The sequence below is a fragment of the Anas platyrhynchos genome, chromosome Z (genome assembly GCF_047663525.1).
Source record: "Anas platyrhynchos isolate ZD024472 breed Pekin duck chromosome Z, IASCAAS_PekinDuck_T2T, whole genome shotgun sequence".
NCBI classification, from domain to species: Eukaryota; Metazoa; Chordata; class Aves; order Anseriformes; family Anatidae; genus Anas; species Anas platyrhynchos.
The window spans coordinates 11,001,237-11,026,691 of record NC_092621.1 but is presented as its reverse complement, the minus strand read 5'-3'; the positions used below and the strand labels follow the sequence as shown (position 1 = coordinate 11,026,691).

Here is a 25,455-nt window from a genome sequence, read left to right as displayed (position 1 = left end):
CATGTCAAGTCTCGTGCATGCATCAGGGTTTGTTTTTGGTGGTTTAGAGCTATGGTTTGCCTATTTTCTGCCTGGGCAGCAGTGCTATTGTTTTAGTTGATATTTTCAAAAGGTGTTTATTTTTGTTACTAATCTGAGATGAGCTCTGTATTTATCTGTGAAATGGAGAAAGCAGTCCGGGGTAATTCCTTCCAGTAGCTGTGATACCTTCTGGAGGCAAAGTCTGATGGTCTCCATTGCATGTTGTCTGAGGCGCCTTTCTCGTGGCTGTTTTAAAAACAGTTGCATCACATTTCAACTACTTTGATCCAGCATTAACGTGTTTTACTAAAAAGACCTCTGACAGAAAACAGAGACTTTTTGTCTCCTACGTGGATTAAGGGCCATAATACTGTTTGCGAAAAGAAGCATCTTCCCTCTGCATCAGTATTTTTATTGTAATGCATGCTTTGTCATGTATTTCATGTGTTGGGCCCCAGAGGTGAGATAACACCTTGTACTACTGGGCAAAATAAATAAAATAATTCCACTGTCCCAGTTTGTCATCCTTTCACAATGTAACATATGATGGGTGAAATGAGATGAGAAGTAACTGCCTTCCCCCAGTTTGTCACTCCTTCTTCTGCTCACTCATTGTTCTTTGCCACCCAAACATACCTGTGTGCTGCTGCAAACATACCACTGTTCCTTCAGCAACCTCTCCCACCTATTTCCTGCTCTGTTGTATGCTCTCCTGCCTACTCTGCCATCCATTTTCAGGGTGTAATACCTAGATAGACCAGGCAGCCCTCAGCCCCTGCTGTAAGGTAACCTGGCATTTCTTCAACTCCTTTCTCTTCCTCGATTTTCCTCTTCTTCTTCCTCATTTCATTTTTTTTCCCCTGTCATTTCTCTCCCTAGATCTGTTTCCTTCAGACCCATGTATCATACCTGATAATTCTTGGTTTGACTCTTTACCTTTGCTCTGGCTCTTTCTTCCATAATGTATATGGCCTTTACAGACCAGGCAATGCTGTTAATCACAAAAAGGTTAGGAAGAAACTCCTTGTCTCTCTGGGGAGCTAGATATAATTATTCAAGACTTTTTTTTTTTTCTATTATCTGGTTCAGTTTTTTGCCTGAGATGGGATGCTGCTCTAGATGCCTCCTGGAGCAGAAATGGCATGGGAAATCCCCATGTGCCCAAGTGAGTATTTATCAACTAAGCTTGGACTGTGCAAAATTCCTTGGAAGAGTGAGTTTGGATCTAGACAGATTGAGTCTGAATCTCACAAAAGTCCAACACGAGGCCTTTCAAATCACAAAAGTATCCCACGCCCAAGATGCTCTATAAAACTTCTGCTTTCTGTTTGTTTACACCTTCAGTCCTGCTCTGATCTTCCCGAACACAGACAGCTGGAGATCTGGTGGAGTTGCCACAAAGACACTTGAGGCAAACACAATGCTGTGGTGGGATTAAGGTTATTTACAATAACCAGTTGCTCTCTTTTTAATTGTAGCAGACGGAAAACGCACCCATGCAAATGCCAGTTGCAGATGGATTAAGAATATTCATGGTGCATATCCCTGAAGACTTCAATGAAACATCTTAAATTCCAAAACAGGACTTCGTAGTACTTTCGGGGGTGGGGATACAAAGTAGGGAGAAATAATCTTTTCTCTTCAGCATCACCTTTAAGCTTTCAGACCTCTTTGTGCATTTGTACCGACCTTAATGCAACAGGCTCTGAGATCTTCTGAGCTCTCCATGAATGTAAAGGACCTCAGTGTATTTCTGAAGAGTCATGCTTGCCCTTCTCCTCCCATTCTGCAGAGGTTGTGCCTTTCCAGTATGGAAACGCTCTTCTGACAGAGCCCCTTCAGCTGTGGTGATTAAAGTCTAAGTTTGAGATATTCCAGTTACCAGCAAAATCCAGAAAAGAAACTTGAATTTGTATTATTAACTTAACAACATCATTATGAATGATTTGTAGGAAACAATGCCTATTCCTACATAAACAGTATAAATAAAACTGCTGATAAGCACTTTACTAGATTGAATTCCTCATCCCTTTCTTTGAGAGAGTTCCAAAATTTAGCATGCAGCTTGATCAACTTCATACATGCTTGAGTTGGGCAGGTCAAAGCTAACATGACCCTGCACAAGCAAAAGCATCCCTCGCACGAGAAATCACTTTCAGCTTATTTACTATATATGAAAACAGTCCCAGATCATTCCTTCCCTAAGGCAACAGGAACATTTCACTGTTTCCTTAACCACCACCACCCTTCAACACTTACCAGGAAGCAAGCCTTGTTCTCAGGATGGCCCCAGCTGCAAGGTCATTAAAGCTGAGATGAAGCAAGTCATTAAAGCTGATGAAGCAAAATTATGAAACCCTCAACTTTAATGTATTCAGAGGTAACAGGGTTACCAGTTGGGAAGCAGGGATGGAGGTGCCTGGTGCTGTTGAACCTCTTTTCTATTTACTCTTGATCCCATTTAAATTCTTTCATATGTGAAACTCTAGGGCTTGCTTTGCAATGAGTTGAGTGCAGGATTAACTTCACCTGTAGGTTACCTTGTTTATATTAACAAGACTGTTTGCATGAGTTAAATGAAAGTGTATGTAAGCCGCTATAATATTTTTAATTAAAAAGATAGTACAGTGTGCTAGACAATGCTATGTGGGTGGCAGGCATTAAAGCAAAAACAGAGAAAGGAGTTAAGCAATTCAGGTAGCGAATCGATATGCTTTGAATGCTAAAAATTTTGGAGAAACTCTTTGCAAATATGACTATCACAGGCCTATATAGTGAGCCTTTTAAAATCAGACTTCTTCCAAAGTCACGACACTTGGGCCAGGACTGGAAATCATCCAAAGGGTTTGGGTACTGTTCTCCTGTATGATTCAATTTTGTAAAGAATTAGAGCTTTTTGGAGGGACTGTAACCACTTCTGGAATGTGGTAAATTAAATTTTCTCTTATCTATAGCCAGAAATTACAGGGGTTACAGAAGTGCAAGCCTCTCTCCATTTCAGACCTTGCCACTGGATACTTTCCACTTGGGGAGGGAGGGTAAAGAACATGATGGGGAGGCAGGTGTCTGATGGGTGCTTGAATACAAGTACCCGGGTCCTGCTTTGCTCCTGTTATCTCAGAATTGGACAGGTTCTGGGAGAGACTGTGGGAGATCTGTATCATCTGCAGAGCACTTAGCCCTGTGTGAAACACCCGCAGCTCTTGCAGGCTTCAAGACAGCAAATCCTGTCTTTGCTTACTCATTATTTGTATAAAGGAAAAGAAGGAAGGAACTATGAAAGGGTAAACATTTAAAACATCATATCAACAGCAACAACAAAACCGGGGGTGGGGGGAAATCTGCCGTACAGAGCTCCCTTGCTTAACTGAGCACAGACGTAGAAAGAATATTCAGTGGCACTTACAGCAGACAAATGCCTTGTATTTGGCAGTTCACGGTGCGTACAGCAGACCACAATGACAGCAGATGTTCCACAAGTCAGGAAAATTTCTGAGAAACCCCAGAGTTTTCTAATAAAAGTCCATTCATTTATTGTCCTCTTCTGAGTACTGGACAATGTACCAAAGGGATTAATAGCTTAACTGTAGCCAAATCATAGGTGGGGATCCGCATTATTATTAATAATAATAGTAGTAATAAACTATTTCAGCCTTCTTGTTAGAGACAGGGGAAATTGAGGCATGGAGAGGGTGAAGTGACTTGTTCAAATGCTCCCCGTGGCCCAACCAAAAATAGAAGGCAAGTGGCTCGAGTCCTCTTACACCCCTTTATTACTTCTGTGATGGCTTAGTACAGAAATTACAGTCTGTTACTTGCATGCGTCTGGCTTATAACAATAATATTAATATGTGAGTACATTCTGGCTGTTAGATGAGGCTATTTGTCCTACAGGTGAAAGTGATAGTAAGGCTGACTCGCACACCCTTATCTCCCCAAAGCCTTTCATAATTTTAGGTAGTTAGCTGCTGATGAAAGCCAATGCGTTGGCCAAAGACTTTGCGAAGGTGTCACTGTTTAGTGGTTTTTCTCCCCTGCTTCCCAGCGGTTTAACCACGAAAGCAGGATATGATACAACAGGCCAGAGGTGATGATGTGCTGTTTTATTCAAGTTTGTCGTTGCTCATCTCTTTTTTATCAATGGCAGGGCAGCAGCAGCTGTACCCAGGGACCAACAGCCGTCGCAGCAGCGATGCTTTGAACCCCTCCGTACCTTCGGGAGACAGATTTCAGATAAAGCCCAATCTGGAAAGCATCACCGCCGGCGCACCGAGCGCTGCCACCCCCGGGACCGGGACCTTCCCCTTCCCATCACTTTCCCTCCCTGTATTTTGCCCCCCCCACCGCCCCACACCTTTCCCCGTGCTCCCCGCACCCGCGGAGCCGGGAAGGGGCAGGGGGTCGGTGCGACCCCCTCCCAGCGCATCTGCCGCGGCCCGGCCCCTCCTGGGGGCCACATCTGGAGGCACATCTGGGCGGGCGCGGCCCCTCCCCGCGGGCACATCTGGCGGCGGCGGGGGGCGGCCCAACGCCGGGGCGGGAGGAGCGGCGGTCGGCGCAGCCCCGCCGCCGGCCGGGGCGGGCAGAGCCGGCGAGGAGCGGAGGGGAGAGAGAGGCGGCCCGATGGGGCGGCCGGCCCGCAGCCTGGCCCCGCTCCGGCTGCTGCTGCTGCTGGCGCTGGGGCACGCCTGGACTTACCGGGAGGAGCCGCAGGACGGCGACAGGTGGGTGAAGTCCCCTCCTCGGTGCCCTCCCCCTGCACGTCGCCCTGCCACCCGCCGCCGGGTCTTGTTATTAATTTTTTGTGCGCCTTTCTTCCCGCAGGGAGGTTTGCTCCGAGAATAAAATCGCCACCACCCGCTACCCCTGCCTGAAGCCCACGGGCGAGCTCACCACCTGCTTCAGGTGAGCGCGGAGCCGCGGGGGACACGCGTGGGAGCTCCCCCCGGGGATGAGCGTGGGCGACACACGCGTGTCGGTGGCGAGCTGCTCTCCTCGCCCCTGCCCCAGCCCGGCATGCCCACTGCTGCGAAAACGGTGCCGTGGTCGTGTCCCTCTCACGTGTGGCATCCCCGAGGGGAAGGGGTTAGGAGCGCGCTGCAAATGTCAGAGCAGTAGCAGCGCTGCGAGGGGGTCTGGGTGCCCTGTGCTGCCTGATTCAGTCCCTGAGAGGGGCTTCCATCACTTGGATGGGTAGGTACATCCAGGAGGGTGGTGGAGCTGCATCGATTACGGGGTAATCGGTGAAATCAGCTGGGCTCATCCCAGCCGGAGGGACGTTTACATTAGGTATAGATGAATCAGCCCTTTAGAATGAGCCAGTGCTTCAGCAACCAGCTCTGGGGGAGACTTCGTCAGAGGCCTCTCAAATTAAGTAAGTTGAATCCAGCCGTGTGTTTTCTATCTTTTTTTTTTTTTTTTTTTTTTTTAAACCGTGTATTTGAGAAACATCATCTGTTTTCAGAAGAATTTTAAAACCATTTTAATGATGATAAATGTCCCAGAACACTTGACAGTATAGATGTGCTTGTGGAGAAATATACACAAAGCATGAGCACACACGTATCCCTTTACTGATGTCCTCTGATTAGTCCCATCCACACAGACGAGACGTTTCATCTACGAAAGCTGCTTCTTCCAAGAGGTTGCGTTGTGGAGTTGACTCTGCGCTGCTTGTGCATGCGTGTGTGCGTGTGCCAGGGAGCCAAAAATGCGATAAGGTACACTGGTGCTTCTGAGAAGTGTTGCAGAGATCTTTCATTTCTTCCCAGAGTGTTTTATCTTTGGCATAAGTACCTGGGAGCTGTAGTTGAGTGGTGCAGCAGCGTTGTGCCTTGCCAATGCACCCGCCTGGGAAAGTGTTACAGCACTGCTTGATTTTCAGCACCATTTATATCCTTACAGCCCTTCTTTCCTTGCCTCCCTCGTCTGCTTTCTCCCCGTCCTGTGAAGGTGAGGTAGAAGCCCCTTGTAAGCAGCTCTCCAGCACGTGGCACTTTTTGGAGAGAGGCAGCACTTAGGTCTTGTAGGGACGAAAAGTGCCTGGTTGAATCTCCAGCGTTTCTCTGATTCGGGAGCATAACACTGGGGTGGACGAGGCTGTGCTGAGAGAGGGGGGAGCTGCTGAAGGAGAAAGCTGGAGCAGGAGCTGCAAAAGTAGAGTGCACGCATGGACGTCCTGCTGTCACATCCTCGCTGCTGCGTATCCCCAGATCCAGCCCTGCAAAGCAGGTCTGCTTTGTGCAGAACTGAGGAGGACCTCGCGGGCTCCCCTGGCTGCTGTGGGTCACTGTGTGGAGAAAGCAGGATTCTGTCCTGCTGCCAGGTCCCGCTTCTAATGCCTTTCATCCTTGCTGAGGTTCTGCTGACCTTTGGGCTCTGCTTGTGCAGACCCTTTCCCGGCTCTCCCCCTGCATGCTCCCCAGCAGCATTCACCATCCCAAATCAGCACAGACGGTGAACAAGAGTTTGCAGACCCCTGTATTGTGCTCTAGGTTGTTGTGGTTCATGTTTTCAAAGTTTATCAATGTCTGGGGGTACTAGGACTTGCCCTAAAAGAAAATATATTTTGATTTCCATACAGTGACATGTTTCCAGGGTCCAGCCCTTAGGATCGGGTGAGGAAGGCTCCGTCCCCATCGCTGTCAGCTCCTTCATGAAGCAGGGAGCAGGGCAGCATCACCCAAATTAAAGCAGCAGAGCAGTTTTGCGCAGAGGCTATTTTAATTTTAGATTAATTGATATTGGGAGGTTGGAGCTGATAGTGAGATGCCAGGAAATATGCAAGTGTTGACCAAGCCTGTGCTGTCCCAAGGTGGGTTTCATTTCGCAGGACGTCCAGGTACCTTAGGATTCAGTTCTGGCATCTGGGCGTGAAAGTGGACGGTTAAAAAACTGTAGCTGGGACAGAAACTCAGCATTGGCTTTAGGAAACTTTCACCTCAGATTTTTGGTGCTCTAGTATTTATTCTTACAAATCTCATTTTTTGTTTTTCTACTCTGTTTTTCACCATCTCACAGTAATGATAGTTATACATCATACAGTAATTAAATTGTTAGAGAAAGTTTAAAGAGATACTTGATGTCAGCTATTTACAAATGGCATGCACATCTAATCTCTTTCTAGGTCAAAGTGTTTTTTCTGTGTAGAGATTAAACAGATTGACACAAACTTCAGTTCATGTCATAACACACCAGGCATACAGCAGCATGCACTGCTACTGATGATCTGCTGTACAAGTAGTTAAGTAAAAAAGGAACACGTTTTAAGTCAGATGTCAAAATTCCTGAACAAATGTAGTTTTTGAAAGCATGAGTTCTTGACTCTACACAATTTTATCCTTTTTTTTTTCTCCTGTTGGAATTTTTCAAGAAAATCAGCATGTTTGCACAGCACTTAAATAAAAAAAAAAAAAAAAAACTTTGTTTCATCACGAAAAAAAAAATCTTGAAAATTTCTTTGACGAGATTTACTCGTGAATACAAATGATCCAAATGCAGGGCCAAGCCAAAAGCAGGGCCAAGCACTGAGAATACGTTGGCATTTTTCCCTGTGGTCATAGCAACCTTGTACATAATTAGATGTATTTTTCCTTTTTGAATGTGTGCAGTCTGGCCCTTGGCTTGGGTTTATTTGTATTTTTTTAGATGTTCTCTGTATTTATTTTCATAAGAGTACAGAGGAACAGATGCAAAAGGCAGTTGGAGCAGATAGACTTCTGAACAACTCTGCTGGCATGGTAAATGAGATGAATGGCACTGCAGCTTTCTTCAGTGCTTCCACGTGCTGTCACCTGCATGTGACAATTCATGTTGTGCACCCTACCTGTACTCCTCGCAACACAGAATCCCAAGTTCAGGAGTCATCAGTTTGTTAATTAGAGGTGCCTTCTCCTTAAGAACCGGCAAAGCCTGATCACCCCGCTAACTGTCCTATAGTAGGAAACCTAAATATTACATTTGGAGAGAGCAGTGAGCATGTTTTGGAATGATAATACCGAGACTTAGCAGAAACATTTGCTGGTAGGAAGCTATTTGTCAGTCACCACTTGTAGGAAGACTGAAGCATGAAACAGATGGGACAATGAGAATATCTGTGTCACCAGACTATGTAAATTCCTTTGTATGCCAGACACTTAAATATTGCTGTAAATTTATGTGAAATAAATAGTTTTGCTCTTTTTCAGAAGTTGTGGATAAAAAAAGGACCAATTTAACAAAAGTGGTATGCAGATTTTGATAGTGCCCAGTACGCTTGGCTGGTCTTTGCCCTGAATCAGACAGGTGGAAATTTGAACCTGAATCTGCATATCTTGGAGGAGCACTTCAGCTACTGCCTCCTTGGGCCAACAGAGGTGCTTTATCTTTTAGTAAGTTTAAACTGTTAGCTTAATCCCCGCTCAATTTGCATATCAAATTGACTAAACTGATTTATTTTTTAAGACATACAATTGGACTGGTGAAAAAATTTATCCATTTTGCTCTGCAGTCGTGATGAGCTCTCTCTATTTTGTGCATCTGTTGCTAAAAGTGAAGGATGCAGGTTCCCTAGGTTGCTGAGTATGATCCTGTTCTGCACATAGTGACTGAGGCCATCCTTCTGCAGGACCAGCAGGGAGTAGGAGGTTGTCAGTGGTTTAGAGTAAGACTTTTTTTTTAAACAGGATAAACATGTTTCTGTGAAAGCTGTCAGCTTCTTCACCTGATAATTAGCAGCTGAAAGTATTTTACAGAGGCCCTCCCTATGTTTCAGATTTTAAATTTTGCAATGAAAGATAGTTCTATGCTTCATAACAAAACAGAAAAAAATCAATCATACTGCAGAAGAGAATACATTTATTCTTATGCCCTACTTAATTCTGATACTAACCAGAGATCACATGCCTTGAAAAGCATTTCTTTTTACTCTCTAGAATGCTGATGTTGCTGGTGCAGCCTACTATTTTTATAGACTGTATCATTTTGCACATTCTTATAAGATAAAAGTAATTGCAAGTAAGTTGAGTGTAGCTGTTTCACAAAGAGCAGCACTTTCACTAATATGCCCTTGGGGACCGTATGCAATTCCTTGTTCCCAGATACTCGGTGAGCATGCTGCAGAGCTTCCCAACAGGAAAAAGAGAAATGCAGTATATGATTTTGAAGCTTTAAGCTGTAGTAAACAAGGATGACATTTTGTCATCTTATCTCCTTCCTTTTCTTTTTAGACGTTTCTTATTGCTGCTGTTGTTTCCTCTCTGAAGCTTTGCTGATCATTTTAGTTTTAATAGATTTGAAAGAGCCCTGATTAACATTACAGTATAATATTGTAAACAATAAATTTGTCTGATTAGAGCACTGTACTGCTTAGTCTCTGGTTATCTTTCAGGGTAATGCACTCCATGGCAGAATTTTGCTGAAAATTTAAGAGCGAATAAGATTTTGAATTTTGTTTTTGTTTTAGGAAAGCAAACATACACAACAGCTGTAATTCCACAGCTGCCAAAAGAGTTTCCTTATGTTTCCATAAACTAAGAATTCTTCTTTCGCACGTAGTTCAGTGGTGAAGTGCCATGAGCCGCTAAGTCTGCACGTCACTCAGGGCAGCATCGCCGCATCTGAAACGTGCCAATGCATCCTGCTAGTGCTGCTGAGAGGAGCTGCAGCTGTGTTACTTGGGGGTTGGATTGAAAATGAGGAGTGTCAGAATTTATTTTATCAATCTGTTTGTCCTATGAAGCAGCCCATGATGTGCAGGTACAGAGCTTTGAGCTCTGTATCAGACCATCATGATAAACCAAGCTGCTTGGCAGCTCTGCGATGTGGCACATCCCTGCCAGGTGTGCTGTGCTCTGCCTCACCTGTACGTGCTCTGGGCCAGCTGGCTAGCACGCTGTTTGGGAAGAGATGCAACAAGTACAAGTATTCTCTGAGTTCACAAGTTTTTGCTTTTTTATATATGTAAAACAATCTTATTGTAAATTGCTATCAGATGTAGACTGGTGTTCATAGGAATAAATAAAATTCAGCTTCGGTACGTTGCTTCCTCGCAAAACAGCATATGCTACTATGATGGTAAGGCATCTGTCTCAGCTCCCCCATAAGTTTTTTCTCACTGTTGCACAGAAAGTAGCAGGTTAAGGCATCAGAGTTGTGAATGCAGTCAGTCCTTGGTTTGCTTTGATTCCCTTATCTGCGAGTGCCAAGGAAAAAGGGCTGCTGTCAGGTACTGAGGAATGCTGTGAGTATCTGCTGGATAAGCGTAGCACCACAGACATACCCCTACTTGTGGGCTGTCCTAGGTCCTACAGCTAAAGATCTTTATTATTCCTGAATTTTGGTGAGATTAGGAATGCTTCCACAGAATCACAGAATTGAAGGGGTTGAAAGGGACCTCGAAAGATCATCAAATCCAACCCCCCTGCCAAAGCAGATTCCTTAGAGCAGGCAGCCCAGGTAGGCATCCAGACAGGCCTTGAATATCTCCAGAGAAGGAGACTACACAACCTCCCTGGGCAGTCTGTTCTAGTGCTCCATCACAGCTCACCTGAGATGTCAGGTACGGGTGTCACTGGCTGGAGCAAAGCCTCATGCAGTAAAACACAGTGGTGCTGTGGATTTACTGGGAGGTGTCTCCTCAGCGCATTCAGCTCACTCCCAAATGAGGCAATATAATTAATGATCCTTCAGAACACTACCTAATTACTGAGAGTGGTGCCCTTAGGTAGATAGTGCTACAATTAAAGGATGAGGTCTGGCAGCTAGCTGCTCGTGTAGTCCGGAAGTTTTTCATGTTCACTTCAAAGCACTTTGGAGAGCTTTAAAACTGGCGAGCCGAGAGCTGTGTCTGAAGTGCCCTCCTTGGTGGTTCGATCGATAATGAAGTCCAGGTGCATCGCATTATGGTTTGCATCCACGGAGTATAGGGTTAAACAAGAACCGACTTTCCTGGGCATGGCGTCTAGCACAGAGGCTCCAGACGAACAGAATTGTAGCCCCAGGGCCTCCCGTGGTTGATACAAAATATGTAATAAAAATCAGCCGCCAAAGGGAATATGACTTTTGTAATTATCCTGAGTATTGTATGCGCTCCCTAAGGTCAGGCTGCTTTGTCCTTACAGGCGTGATTGCAGCCACTCTTGCTAGCAGCAGGACGTAGTTAATACTGGTATTACTGCTCCCACTGAGGCAGAGACCCCTCGAGCTGGATCGTTCTGCACTGGTCATGGTCCGAAGAGATGAGGCAGAAGAGGGAGGGATGGGAGGATAAATATATGAAGCAACAAGAAGAAGAAAGGGGGGCGAAACAGAAACGGATAGAAAGAAAAATGGGTAAAGACACTAAAAAGAGAAATTCTAGCTTGCTGGTAGCTTGTGCGACATGTATGTGTGAGATAGAAGGGAGGTAATCACTTCCCAAAGACGTATAATTTAAACACTTCCAGACTCCATCTGCTTAAGCAGAACCCAGACAAACAAAGCATCAGCTAAAAACAAACAAAACCACACTCACGCACCCTGGGGAAATGCCTGTTCTCCTGACTGGGCTTGGAGCTAAGCTACAGGAGCTGCTCCCTCATCCCTCAACTGCCTCTTCTCCTCTTTCTTTCGTTGGTTTAGGAAATCTCCATCCCCTCTTGTGGTGTGCAGGTCTGTGGGACAGCAGGAGGAGCACAATGCAGGCAGGTGCTTAAAGAAGTAGTTGGATGTGAAATATTTAAACTACACTCAGTGAAATAGATAAAGCTTTTTAGACATCCCAGATGAGAGAGAACAGCCCATATGCTGCTGGAAAAGTCACTGCCCCATAGGAGGAGCATTCAGGGGACAGGTTTTGGGGACTTTTAGCAGCGCCTGTCTGTTTTTGTGTCATTGCGTGTTTGGGACAGCAGTTGCTGTGCAACCAGATCATGCAAAGCAGATGTGTGCAAGATACCTTATGTGGTGCATACGGCTGATGTGCAGGGATATTTACCTGGGATGTATCTCATTTCAGATTGTGGTAGTTTGGGGAATATGTGATATATGTTTTCTTGCTTTCTTGCTTTCTTGCTTTCTTGCTTTCTTGCTTTCTTGCTTTTTTTCTTTTTGTTGATAATCTGCTGAATTCTCCTATCCTTGAGTTTGTTCTTTTATTTTTCTCTCAGCCTCAGTGCCATGAGTCCTAAGATGACTTTTCTCTTGTGTGAATCATTGCTGAGTGTTCGGTATCGCTGCCACGCCAGCTGGAGCTGCTGGGGTCAGAGGGATTGTAGTGGGCTTGGTTTGTCATGGACAGAGAGAAGATCTGTGCCGGTACCCTTGGCTTGCATTGCTTATGTCTCCTACAGACCCCCATGTGTCACTGCAGTGCTCCTGTCTTTAAAATTCAAACTAACTAAGAGGCAGAGACTTGAGCATCCAAGTAAACAGAGCTGACATTTGATTTAGAGTAAAAAACCTCCCCTCAAATTCTGCCCGGATTTTTTTTTCTATTGCTCAGTTTCAGTTTTCAGACTGTTGTTGGCTTCTTTTGTAAACCAACAGTAGCAAATGTCATTCTGCTGGTATAGTTTGCCTTTTCTTTCATGTTCCAATTATATGCACAAACAATGGAGAGCTGAATCCATACAGTGCTGACTCAGTTTCTTTTTGGCTTAGGAAAAAAAAAAAAAAAGCAGTTCGTTTGGATCTCGTTGAGGGTTGCTCTGTTTAACAATTGAAGAGAAAAACAATTTCAGTTGCAGACAGTAGTCCCAGAGTTTAATTGCATTTGGAAAATCCTTCTTGCTTAAAGAGTGTTTTCCACCACGCTGTGTTGATTTTGTTGTTGATCCTGGTTCAAACAATGAGGTACGAGTCCATAAAACATTTAGCTTACACCCAGCTATTGCAAGCACGTACTTGTGTGTGTTTTTGTTGTTGTTGTTGTTGATAAACTTAAGATCTAACCACATCCATTTTAACTGATAACCTGCACTGGAATTTAAATAAGGTGAAATGCACAGTGCCTATATTCAGTGTATTGATACAAGCAACCATTCAGCAGTAAGCACACATCAAACAGTTTTTCTTCCTTTCTTTTCAAATGGGCTGGGTGCTAAGGCAGTGCGTACACAAGAGAGAAAAAAAAATCAAAGCTATAATCTGAATATTTAAAGGGATTGTGCTTGGAGAATGAATAGGCTTATTATAAGACAAGGGTAAGTTAGAGCAGAGAGAGTTTGGAGAAGTAGAGGACAATATTCATCTGGGCTAGCAAGTGTATAAAGAACAAAAGTCTTTCTATGGAGAAATTGGTGTTGCATAGCTTCCAATATAAAACAGCAGTTGTCATGTTGACTTGATAGACTCATTACCCTCCCTCGAGGGGGCAAGTTGACAGCTAATTCTCTGTACCAAAATGCCAAAGTCCAAAAAGTCAGATGGTGAAGCTTGCAAAATGACTGAAGGAGTACACAAACTATTACAATAATATTTTACGAGCAACGGGTAAATGCTGACAACTTAGAAATTTGTGAAAACACACACAAAAAAAGTATGCTCGGTATTATTTTTGTAAAAGAGCAAATTGGATGCATTATTTCATTGTAAATAACTTCCTGCCTGGAGCTCTGATGTCTCAGTGGAATGTTAATATCTTTATGATCACATTCAACACATTTAATATGTTGTAAATCTGACATCTTGCCTATTCAACAAGATGCTATTATCATACACAATTTTCATTGTGTTGTATATTATTATAGCTGCATCAAAAAGCAGTGTTGTTTCCTAAACATTGCTCTTTGGAATTCTGACAAAACCCTTAGCTTAAAGATTATTGCCTTTGAAAGCTGAAATGAGTTATAATTCAAACAAAAATAGCCAAGGGGGAAAATTATTTAATCTTTATAAAAGCATCTGTGGGAAGAGAAAAAACGGGTGAAAATGGGGTTGAGGGTCTTTGGTAGATGTTAGTGGTTCAGAAGTGAAGGGTGAGAGAGAGACTTGAAGAACCAGGGGTCACTGGAGCTACTTTTGGTGAACTCTTGATCCAGCTGGGAATAGACAAATCCTTTTAACTGCAGCTTCCTAAGGCAAGAGCAACGAACAGCAGCAGCCTTGCATGCTCGTAGTCTGGGCTGGTCTCTGTCCACTTGGGAATCCGTATCATGATGATTTCAGTCATGGTGAGGCTGGTCGTCTACACAATAGCCCAGACAGTCTACGGGTAAGTGTTGGCTCAGATTGTGACATCTGTGGTGCCTCAGATGTTGACTTGGTATATTACATAATGTGCTGGTTATATGGAAAATAGTATATTTGCTTAGGCAGATAGAGAAACTTTGTTGTTTTGATATATAATATATTTGGATAAAAAGCTCATTAGGTTTTGGTTGTTATTTTTCCCCTCCTCAAGAAACTGTCTCCTCCACAGGATGTTTTACTCCCTGGAGTCTGTAAAATATAATAAAATAGTTTGGTTGGAAGAAACCTTCAAAGATCATTGAGTCACACTACCTGACCTCGTCAGGGCTAGCCAAATGTTTAAGCAGTTACTTGAGGGCATTGTTCAAACATCACTTGAACACTGACAGGCATGGGGCATCTACCACCTCTCTAGGAGGCCTGCTCCAGTGGTCGACCACCCAAGAAAGAAAAGAAAAATAAAAAAAGATTTTTTTTTTTAAAGAAAAATTTCCATGTATTTAGTGTGAACCTCCCTTGGTGCAGTTTTATGCTGTTCCTGCACATTCTGTTATCAGTTCCGGGGGACAAGAGACTGGCACCAACCTATCCACTTCTTAAAATGTGTATCTACAGAACAGTTGGTGAAACTCCTTTAAATCTCAAAATTGAGAAATGAAGGGGCTTATAGAAAATGTTGGGTTTTATTTTCTGGAATTTTCACTGAAAATTTCTCGCTTTAAGCTTTTCCACTTTTAAAATAACCACATGCCACTTTGTGCTTTTTTAATAACGGAGAATGTGGGATATGTTTTTTTTCTACCTTGTCCTGCTTGCCTTCCAGCTTCTGTAGTAGAAAAAGAGAAGTTATTAAAATGTTACTCCTGTATGTGTTTCCCTGGTCCTGCTCGCCCTTCAGTTTCCCCCATTCCTTTCTTCCAGACCAAAGCTATTAAGCCAGGGATGAGAGAGCAAAGAGAGGACAACCCGACCCCTCCAAGATTTCAGACCATTTCAGTCTTTCAGTCTTGTAAGAGTCTGCTTCAGGAGTTCAGGTTCAGCTAGCATTTGCTGTATACAATTAGTGGGGAGAGAGGGAAAGAGTTATCCTTTAGACCAAGTTAACACGTCCTCTTTCCTCTTATTTTTGAAACTTCTTGTAGAGAAGCAAGAGTTTCATTGGTATAGCTTTAGTGAAGAGCTTTTTGCACAAAAGTTGTGTTTTGTTTGTTTTTTCCTGTTTATACAGAACTACACTCCTGGCCACTCCTGTAGGTTCAAAATAGATTCGATGTGCATTCAAACCCTCTCCTTGCATCTGATCTTGAATCAGCTTCTTTTCCTGCAGAAAAGTTTCAAGCTGGCCCAGGATCTCATGAAATCTACACGGCATTCGTGAATACATGTAAAATGTATTTGCAGGGCTAGTCACTTCTCAATTATTCCTGGAAGCCAAACCTGTGTCAATGGATCCCTCTTTTGGTCCCCTGAGTGGGTACTAACAGTGCTGTTTGAACAGTATTGCAGGGGTTTGCATATACATAGCTCTACAGACTTCACTGGGCTTATGCCAGATAGCATCAGTTTTGGAATTCCACTTCATAATTCTTGTTACCATTCCATGAAAAGAGAACACAAAAAGTTGTTAAAGCAAATCAAATGCATCTCACCAGAGAAGCAAGTCTTCTGCTTGACTTTCCAAGCTGGGTTTATTGGACAGGTTCTTGTTTGTGCTGTTTCTTGTCCTCACACTGACCCGCTGTTGAGTAGCGGTTTTGTTGAACGTGCCTGGAAGGGGCCTTTTCTACACCCCTCCAGATTTACATCAGTGGAAGGCAGTGTGGCCCTGGGAGGCAAGGTTTTTTAACCTTAGGATGGTCTTGCCAGCAGCTGAGCTATACTCCTGGATCCTGGGCTACGTTTCCATGCTCCTCAATGAGCCACGTTATGCCAAAGTCTGCCTTCAGTTGCCCACTAAGCTTTACTCTGCGGTTTCAGTGTTGGCTATTTCTCCAGCTATAAAATGAAGGAAAAAAACTAATTTATGTGTTGCAGAAAAAAAAAAAAAATCACTTGGTGATTTACCCCTAAGACGTAGCGTTCCTGCTACAGCAAAGAAGGTCACTGTAAACTGAATCTTCAAATAACTCTCTGGTCTTTGTTTTCTTAGGATGATTTTGTCATTCCAGTTCAACAAAATGCTACTGTTTGAGATAAGAAAGAAAAAAAAAAAGTCCCTTTTAAGTGTATTTTTTCATATCCACTGAGAGACAAATTAGATTTTTGTGATGTTTTCTTATGTTGCAAAAATATCCCGAGTATTTCCACAGTGGGAATAAGTTAATGGTACATCACTGGAACATCTCCAGCGAAAATAGCTGTGGTGGAGTGAAAAGAGCAGGAGAAAACAAGTAGTCAGTAGCAGGATGGCTAATGTACACATATATTTATTTACACATCCTAGTTTGCAAATATGGTCTGCTGGATATTTTTGAGTACCGGGGCAAAGAGACTTCAAACATTTCCATTGACCTTAGAGCCATTACAGTTATAAATTGTTCCAATGAAAAGAAAAGTGTTCCAAGGAATTTTCCTAAAGGAATTGACAAAGAGTTAATGCAGGACAAATATATCTTCAGGACAGAAATAGAGAGGAAGTTTTACTGTGTTCAGATCCTCCTAATTGCATCTTAGGACTGAAGACCCTGGCTACATTCCACATTGTCCAGTTGGTGCTTTGCTTTGTAGTACTTATTTTTTAGAAGAATGAATCAAAATAAACATAGTAATCCTTTCATTAAATGCCATCTTGACCTTTGTTCTTGGAAATATGGTGGCCAAGAAGATGAAAAATTACAGAAAATTGAATCTGTTTCAAAAGATTCAATATCCTGTCTGTTACAATGGGATGCATGTGGAAAAAAAAAAAAAGTGCTGCAAAGCAGGGTCAAACAGCTGGAAAAGCCCGTGTAGTGTCTCTCTCTGGAGACACAGGATTTGTGTTTGCGGGACATGCTGGAGAACGCAAGTTTCACGAATGGTCCTATTCAAATGTTTCCAACCCTGTGTTGCCTACTCAACTAAACAGAGCTGCTGTGGGGAAGACCTGGACCATGAATGCTCTTAAATCATCCCAAGCTGCCTGTTAATTATGACAGACAGAATCAGAGATTTCTAATATTTGAGTCTTGAACAAGCCAGCAAGTGTCAAATGAGCTCTCTGCAGCTGGATCTCAATAACTAAAGGAAAAGCCATTGTAGTGTCTGTTTATGAGGAAGGCTTCTTTGGAGGAGCAGGTTCTTGATAAATACAGAATTAGATGCTATATTCTGTTAGAAACTATTTTGTTGTTGTTGTTTAAAAAATGTCTAAGCTGAAGGCATTAGTTTCAAGTTCGTCCTTATTACTGGAGACAAAATAGTTAATTTTCATTGAGGATGCCTTTGTACCTTTCACACTATAACTGGAAGGCATTAAGATCTCCCTGAAACCTTTTGTGATATCTTTATGAAGTGTAACTGTTGGCCTCTTGGAGAGAATGACTTCTTTGGCAACTGTTGTTCCTGAAGCATGAGTCTTACAATTAAATGCATTTTTTTCCCTAATTTTTAATTATTGTTACTATTGCTTGGTAGCAACTGTAAAAACAACAAGACACATAAAGGACGGTAGCTTATTTGCTAGGCTAAATCAGACTAAATGCATTATCTTTAAAAAACTTTGAGGGACACAGAAAGCTACTGTTTTTTGTTTGTATCATTTATAGCAAACCTTTATTTCTTTAGTTTTCAAAATCATTTTTTAAATGTATTTCTTTATAAAGTAAATTTTTCACAATGTACTGTTCTGTTAAATGCTCTGAGGTAGTTCATAGGCTACAGCTGGATGGTCAGTCACTCCCTTTGTAAGGTGTTTAGAGTACTAGCCACTTTGTTTTTCATTTTACAGCATGTAGCTGAAAGTCATAACAAAAGAAAATTTTGAATAAGCTTAGAATAACAACTGCTAAAAAGTTAAAAATATCCTAACAATGCCTTATATATCTATAATGGTAAAGCATGGATTTGCTGGGAAGACAGTTGGGTTGAGATATGACAGTACATACACACAAGCGCTAAACAAATCAGTCTTATCCAAGACAGCAAGAATGCCTCTTGTTTGTTTTCTACTGCCTGTGAAAAGACAAGTTAGCCAGGATCAAAATCTGTTTTGCAGCACCCATGCAGATTGTATGTAGCTCCATTGTCTTTGGTTGAGCTTCTCCAGATTTATGTTGCTTTAAGTGATGGTGAAAATGGGATTTAGCCTGGTATTCATCTTTTGTGCAGTGGCTCCCAGTTCCCTTCAGGATGAAGTAATATGATTGTGTTTTACAAGGAATTGTCTAACTCAGCAGTTGTTGCATATGAACAATTAGGTTCTGTTTTTTTAGCACTTTTCCGTCTCACCATAGATTTTTGTTTAATTTTTGGTCGTGAGTAACATATTGGTATTGTTTTTAACAAAAAACAGCTCGATTCTCACATAACTTGTTTGGATAGTCAGCAGTTCTGGGCTGCTTATAAATAAATATAAGATGTGCAATTTTATAAAATCTTGAAAATCCACAGTGGACTGTTGTGTCTTCACTGGAAATTGCAAGCAGCCCTTCATATTTATAGCCCTGTGTCTTCACGATCTGGAATGGATGTATGAAGGATAGGGCCCTATGGAATATAGGATTGGTAAGGATTGAGTAATTCCCATATGTGGTAGCACTTTGTAACTTACATGAGAAAAAAAAATCACAAATCTCATTTTAGAATATGGTCAAGACTTTGACAAGCCAGCTAGGCTGATCCACTATATTCCCTCCCCTTCAGGTCAGCCTCTCTGTTACTCTGCATCCTCCTTCATTTATCAACATCCTCAAACTACTGAGACCAGAGAAGATGCTTAAGTTTAGGGTCATGTATGCTATTTCCAAACACGAAGACAGAGCCTGCACTTCCTTTTCCCTTATTAGTTATCAAAGCATCTCACCAGTAGTTTTGACCAAGGGTCTGCATTTTTCCTTCCTAGATGTGTGACTTTCGCCCTCACACATTTGTGTACAGATGACTGCAAAGTTGCCTTGAAGATTTTCTTCATTTGCTTGCAAGTATTTTAACTTTGTTAAATAGGGCTGCAAGTTAAGTGTAGAGGTGGGAAAAACTTCATCCTGATCAGGAGACTGGAGAGCACGTCTAGGTCTGTCAAAGCAGGAATTGGATATGTCCAGAGGGGAGAAGCAGCCATCAGCAATATGCCATGGCAAGCTCACGCTGTTCTCCCTGTAGACCTTCACACTGTGTTGTGTGACGTGACTCAATCTGATCAGCCTAGAGAGAAAAGCGGGGAGATGGGTCTGATTGCGTACATAAAGATGCATAGATTTTTTTTTTAAATATTCTGCCAGGAAATGTAGCAGCTGGTAAAGGGCTATGGAAACCCCAGCCATACAGGATTAGTTTTCACACCGGGACAAGCAGAGTTGGAAGTGCAGAGGTGCAGAATGAGTCTTCCTGAAATATCCGAACTGCCAGAGCATGGTGGTGAAGAGCCTACACAGCCCATTAACTGGAATAAATAAGGAAAAAGCTATGTCACTGAAATCTCTGGATTTTTTCCTAGAATTTAGAAAGGAACTGAGGTGAGCTTTCCCCTGAGGAATCAAGCACCATAAGGAGGTGCTGAGAAATGCCCCCTTTTTCCATCATTTGAGAAAAGCCAAAGGGGAGTGCAAAAACCCTCTGCTTTAGAAATGTCACCTCAGTCAGACTTTCTCCAGTATTTCCCTGCAGGAATAGATGCAGTCACTGGAATGTTTCTGCTTTTCTAACAATCTTGCTTGGTGGATCATTGCCTTTGGTACTTAGATGTTTAGGAATGAGAGAAAATAAACAGTGGTCAAAACTTGGCAGGAATTGATCTCCGGCAGGGATTATCAAAACCCTTTGTTGTTCCGTGTATTATTTAAAGAGGTAAGGCAGATCTGTCTGGAACAGAGGGATTAATGGGGCAATTCTCTCTATCAGGAGATGACGCTGGAAGTGAGAGACTCATCAGCTGGCAAAGGTCTGGCTATGGGGAAAACAGGAACTGGAAATGAGACAAGCAAGTGTGGTGCTGCAGTGTGTCCAGTGAAACATTACTCCTACTGTGCAAATCTGTGGTGAGACCTCAACTGGAACAGCCTGGTCGTTTGCTTTCAAAAATGAGGAGTGACCTGGGACCAGTGAGGAGGAGGGCTGCCAAGGTTTACAGGGCATGGAGAACCTATCTGATGGGAAGAGGGAAGTGGTTCCTAGGCGGAAAGAAGTGGTGTCCCTTGTGGAAAGGTACGAGTCAGTCCTACTTAGAAGTTGTACAGCTATTTTCCTGCTGATTAATATGAAGTACCAAGCTTTAAGACATTGGTCTCAATAGATGAATTGTAATGTGGAAATATGGCTTCTGGATTTGGAACTGATTTGCTCTGGGATGTCTGGGCATGGTCATAGGTTCTTGCAAGCATTGGTATGTAAGCACCTACCTTGGAGAAGTTCTCTTCTCTGCTGCATAGGTCAGATTCTTCCTAGCTTGCAGAAATGTGTGCAGAGTAATTTTCTTCCTTGTGTGCTACACATCCAGGTGTCTAGTTGGCTAAGTTGATTCCTAGCTCACGTGGGCAGCACTAGTGCCACCCTCATCTCAAACAAGCCAGCCATCCCCAGGCTGTGGTTGTGCTTATGAGGTACCTGGAAGTATTTGGGGTTGTGACAATCAGGCTGTTAAAGACACCGGCTCTATGCCTTGCCCTAGTGCATGTGATTTTATGGCTGAGTTCTGCAGGCTTGAAGTCATCAGTCTCACAAATCATGGCCTGGTGCCTCAGTATCGGGTGCTTCTTCCTCTCTGGTGCTCTGGCTGGGCTTTCAGCTTTGTTATTGAAAGCGGTGAACGTGGGAAATCTTATCTCTTGTCTGAATGACTTCCATGGCTGTGCTCAACATCCTGTGATGGTGCCGTCTCTTTTTGATTGTCCCCCTTGTCATTGTTAACGTGGAACAAATATCCCTGGAAACAAACAAAACAAGGAAATATAGAAAATATTTGCCATCAAGCAGAATTGTGTTTAAATTGAAGGTTTTCTCAAGGAACATATCCTAAGGAACATATCCCAAGGAACATATCTCAAGGAACATATTTTCTCAAGGAACATATTCATGCAAGCTTGGAGCAGAGCATGCTTTGTCTGGCCCTCAGTGTTGACTTTTCCTTCTGAATCCTAGTAGGATAATTTTTATTTATTTATTTATTTAATGTTAGAGTCTCTTAAATGTACCTAAATCATGGTAAGTCTTTTGTACAGCATGATTTAAAAGCTGAAAGAGAATTATAGCCCTAATGTTACCAGTGTGCAGGAATTCTTGAAATAATAGATTTTTATTGGTATTTTATTGCATTCTTTTTTGAGAGTGGACGGAGATGTTTGAGTGTGTTTTTCTCAGTACCTGATCCACAGATCTGAGCATCAATCATATAGTATCTCCAGGGATACAATTGTGAGGAATAGCCCATGGTGTTGTTCAAAGAACAGAAAGTTTGCTCTTTATTAAGTTGTTCAAAGTGGCAGTTCTGGGATTAGATGGCTCGAGACACATATAAAAAAGAGAAGCTTTTGTCTGTATACTTCCTGCTCAAACCCAGTCTAGAGGCTGCTGGTTTACAGGTTGGGATACTTTGGCTTTGTTTTCTTTTATTAGGAGGGTGAAGAGTTGGGTTGTCTTGTTCTGTGAGTTTAGGTGACTTTCACAGATGCTTGTTTCTGAATAGTAACAGGGCAAGGAGCTGACCTGGAGGTTGACTCTCCAGTGACCCTTAAAGCTGGAATAACTGAGAAAACAGCAGTTATACCAATAAAAGGTTCAAATGAGCTGAGGGCTGGGGAAAGGGAGGTTGTTGCTTATAGGAAGAACTGAACCAATGCCAGCAGAAAGCTGATACAGGAGCAACATGAGTGATATCATCTCCCGAACAGACGTGACTCTGTTCCAGAGGCTGCAAGGTCAGACCCGGGGTTTGCATAGGAGTGCATGAAGACAAAATACATCCTTTCTATACTACTGTAAACAGGGATCCTGAAAGGACAATTAGCACTATTACAAGGAGGTCTCTTCTTGGTGGAACTTCTCCATGTATTTCTCAGCCAGGAAGAATAAGAGTCTTTCTGGAAAAAAAAAAAAAAAAAGAAAAAAAAAAACTTGCAGCAAGTTTGAAATGATTCAATGGCCAGAGAGAGAGGCTATGACTGTACTTTCCACTGTGTGTAGAAATTGCTCAATTGTGATGACTTTTACTCTGAGTAGGACCTTACTATACAATGAGGATTTACAGGATGAAGTCAAGGCAGACATGTCCCTGCCACTCAATTAACTGCCAGCCCAACTTTTATAGCTGCTTTCTCCTGACTTTCTATATTTAAGGGTCATTATACAAAATTTCAGAAGTTTGGAGTAAGATTCCACCTTCTTTTATTTATTTATTTATTTATTTATTGAAGTCCTTGGGACATGGATGAAGGACAGCTCAATTGTGAGTCACCAGACTCACAGCGGCTGATCATCCCCAAAGGCATTCTGATCACTTGACAGAGAGAAGTCCAAGCTTGCCAAATATTTGAGTTACTGACACATTTAGTGCTAGATATGGACACTAACAGCTCTTTAGAAATAGCCACCCACAGGAGTTGGTGAGTGGTAACTAACTGTGAGGAGGGCTCAGAGGTACTGACAGATAATTTTAGAGTAACGCAGTCACATGGATACTTGGCCGTGTGCTGCATGGGCACTGTTCTGTAATTTTTTTGTATATAAACAAATAGAATGAAAAATATACAAGCAAAAAGTACCAATGACTTTTTCCAGATCCTCATGGAACTGGTAAGTGAAATGTAATACTCTGCGTCAATTTTACAACCTGACAAATGTAGTGCTTGAAAGTAAAATGAGCTAGATCAAACATTTGACACTGTACCAGAAGACATCCTTTTCTCCAGATTGGAAAGATGTGGATTTCATGTATGGACCACTCTGGGTAAGGAATTGGCTGGATGGTCAGACTGAAATAGTAGCAGTCAATGGCTTGATGTCCAAGTGGAAACCGGTGATGAATGGTGTTCCTCAGGGACACTCAGAGCAGGTACTGGGACCAGAGCTGTTTAACATGTTTGTCCGTGACATGGACAGTGGGATCGAGTGCACCCTCAGAATGTTTGCCGATGCCACCAAGCTGAGTGGTGTTGTTGGCACACTGGAGGGAAGGGGCCATCCAGGGGGACCTGGGCTGGTGAGAACCTCGTGAGGTTCAACAAGGCCAAGGGCAAGGTTTTGCGCTTGGGTCAGTGCAATCCTAAGCACAAATACAGGCTGGAAGGAGGATGCATTGAGAGCAGATCCAAGAAAAAGGACTCAGGGGTGTTGGTTGATGAGAAGCTGGGCATAAGCTGCCAATGTGCACTTGCAGCCCAGCAAGCCAGCTGTGTCCTGGGCTGTGCCAACACAGCATGGGCAGCAGGGCAGGGAGGGGATTGTCCCACTCTGCTCTGCTCTCGTGAGACCCCACCTGGAGCCCTGCACCCAGCTCTGAGGCCCCCAGCACAAGAAGACACAGAGCTGTTGGAGCAGATCCAGAGGCCGTGAGGATGCTCAGAGGGCTGGAGCAGCTCTGCTGTGGGGACAGGCTGAGGGAGCTGGGGGTGTTCAGCCTGGAGGAGAGAAGGCTCTGGGGACACCTTACAGCAGCCTGCCAGTGCCTAAAGGGGGGCTACAGGGCAGCTGGGGAGGGGCTCTGTTGGGGTGGAGTGCTAGGACAAGGGGGAATGGCTTTAAACTATAAGAAGGGGGATTTAGATTAGATATCTGTAAGAAATTCTTTACTGTGAGGGGTGGTGAGGCCCTGTCCCAGGCTGCCCAGAGGAGCTGTGGCTGCCCCATCCCTGGCAGTGCTCAAGGCCAGGCTGGATGGGGCTGGGGGCAGCCTGGGCTGGGGGGAGGTGTCCCTGCCCATGGCAGGGGGTTGGAATTAGGTGGTCTTTAAGGTCCAACCCAACCCAAACCACTCTGGGATTCTGTGATTTTAAAGGAAGGTAAACTAGTGAACTTTATCTTTTGCAGATTTTTTTTGGTCTGCATGCTTATTTTTCCAAAAAACCTAGGATGCTGATGTGATGAAGTTACTTTCTTTGTGTCAGTGTGTTCCGAACTGTGATGCTGGACTAAATCCAATCCCATGCCTAAGCTCTGTGCTGTAAATGCCTGAGCTGCAGTAGGGCTACCTCACAGCTTGTGGGATGCAAGCCAGCAGCAGATGATGTGCTCGGTACCACCAGGGAGACAGGCCACCTTTTCAGATGGATCAAGTGGCCCGAAACACTTTCCAAGGTTGCATCCTATCTGACCCTCCAATCTTCCCCTTTCCCCTGCCTTCTTTTCCCCACCTTCCATTCTGTTTCCCAATACAAAAGGAAATACTCATATTCCATTTATGAATATGACGTGTACCAAAGAAAGTTAGAAATAAACCAAATCTCTTTGTTATAATTATTTGTTATAGGTTAAGAGCAGTTATTGTGTCTTTGGAATCTGAAAACATAGTTCCAGTCCTAAAGCCAATAACCAAATCTCAAGCTGTTATTTTGGCTCAGATCTCTGGAGTGGGGGGTACAATCTAGCAAAAAATGGGTGGAGATCTCAAGAAACATTAACTTCTTCAGAAAAGTCTGAATTAACTGATATGATGGGAAAGATTGTAAGAACACAAATTGGCTCAAATCTCTTGAGAGGTATCAGAAGTAGGGTGTTTACAGGCTATATATGATCTCTCATATCTGTCAACGGAAATGAGAAATCCAAATGTAAGATGAATATTGGGAAGCATATGACATAGAATATGACATTCCTTGATAACCATAATTTATACGGGGGTTACAGGGAAGTGTGAAATGATATTTTAAGCTGTGACAGCTATAAGCTTGCTGTCATTTTTAAGAAAAGGAGGAAAAAGTCATAATTTTACTGTGCTTTAGGCTGTTCCACTTGTTTTTAATGTGGTCTCTGCACACTGTTAAATGGCATCAGCACAGTAAACCTGTGCTCTAAGTAGACACTAGGTGCATTTTAGTAAATTCCCAATGACTGCAGGATTTGGGGCAGGGAGAGGAGAGAGATCACTCTATTGCTAATTGGTTTAAATTAAATAAAAGTGAGCTTGTTTGTTCCTTCCATAGATCTAGATGAGTTTTTACC

General features: G+C 43.1%; 1 protein-coding gene across 2 annotated transcripts in view; it reads left to right on the top strand.

The window, feature by feature from the left end:
- The first annotated feature begins 4,556 nt into the window (after positions 1-4,556).
- Positions 4,557-25,455, top strand: part of CCBE1 (collagen and calcium binding EGF domains 1) — a 93,698-nt gene continuing 72,799 nt past the window's right edge. The window contains exons 1-2 of one of the 2 annotated variants that reach the window (XM_038170386.2): positions 4,557-4,745; positions 4,846-4,926. In XM_038170386.2, coding sequence (XP_038026314.1) covers positions 4,645-4,745; positions 4,846-4,926 — 182 coding nt within the window. In that variant the 5' untranslated portion in view covers positions 4,557-4,644. The remainder of the gene's footprint in view (positions 4,746-4,845; positions 4,927-25,455) is intronic. The other variant, XM_038170385.2, reaches the window with a different exon arrangement.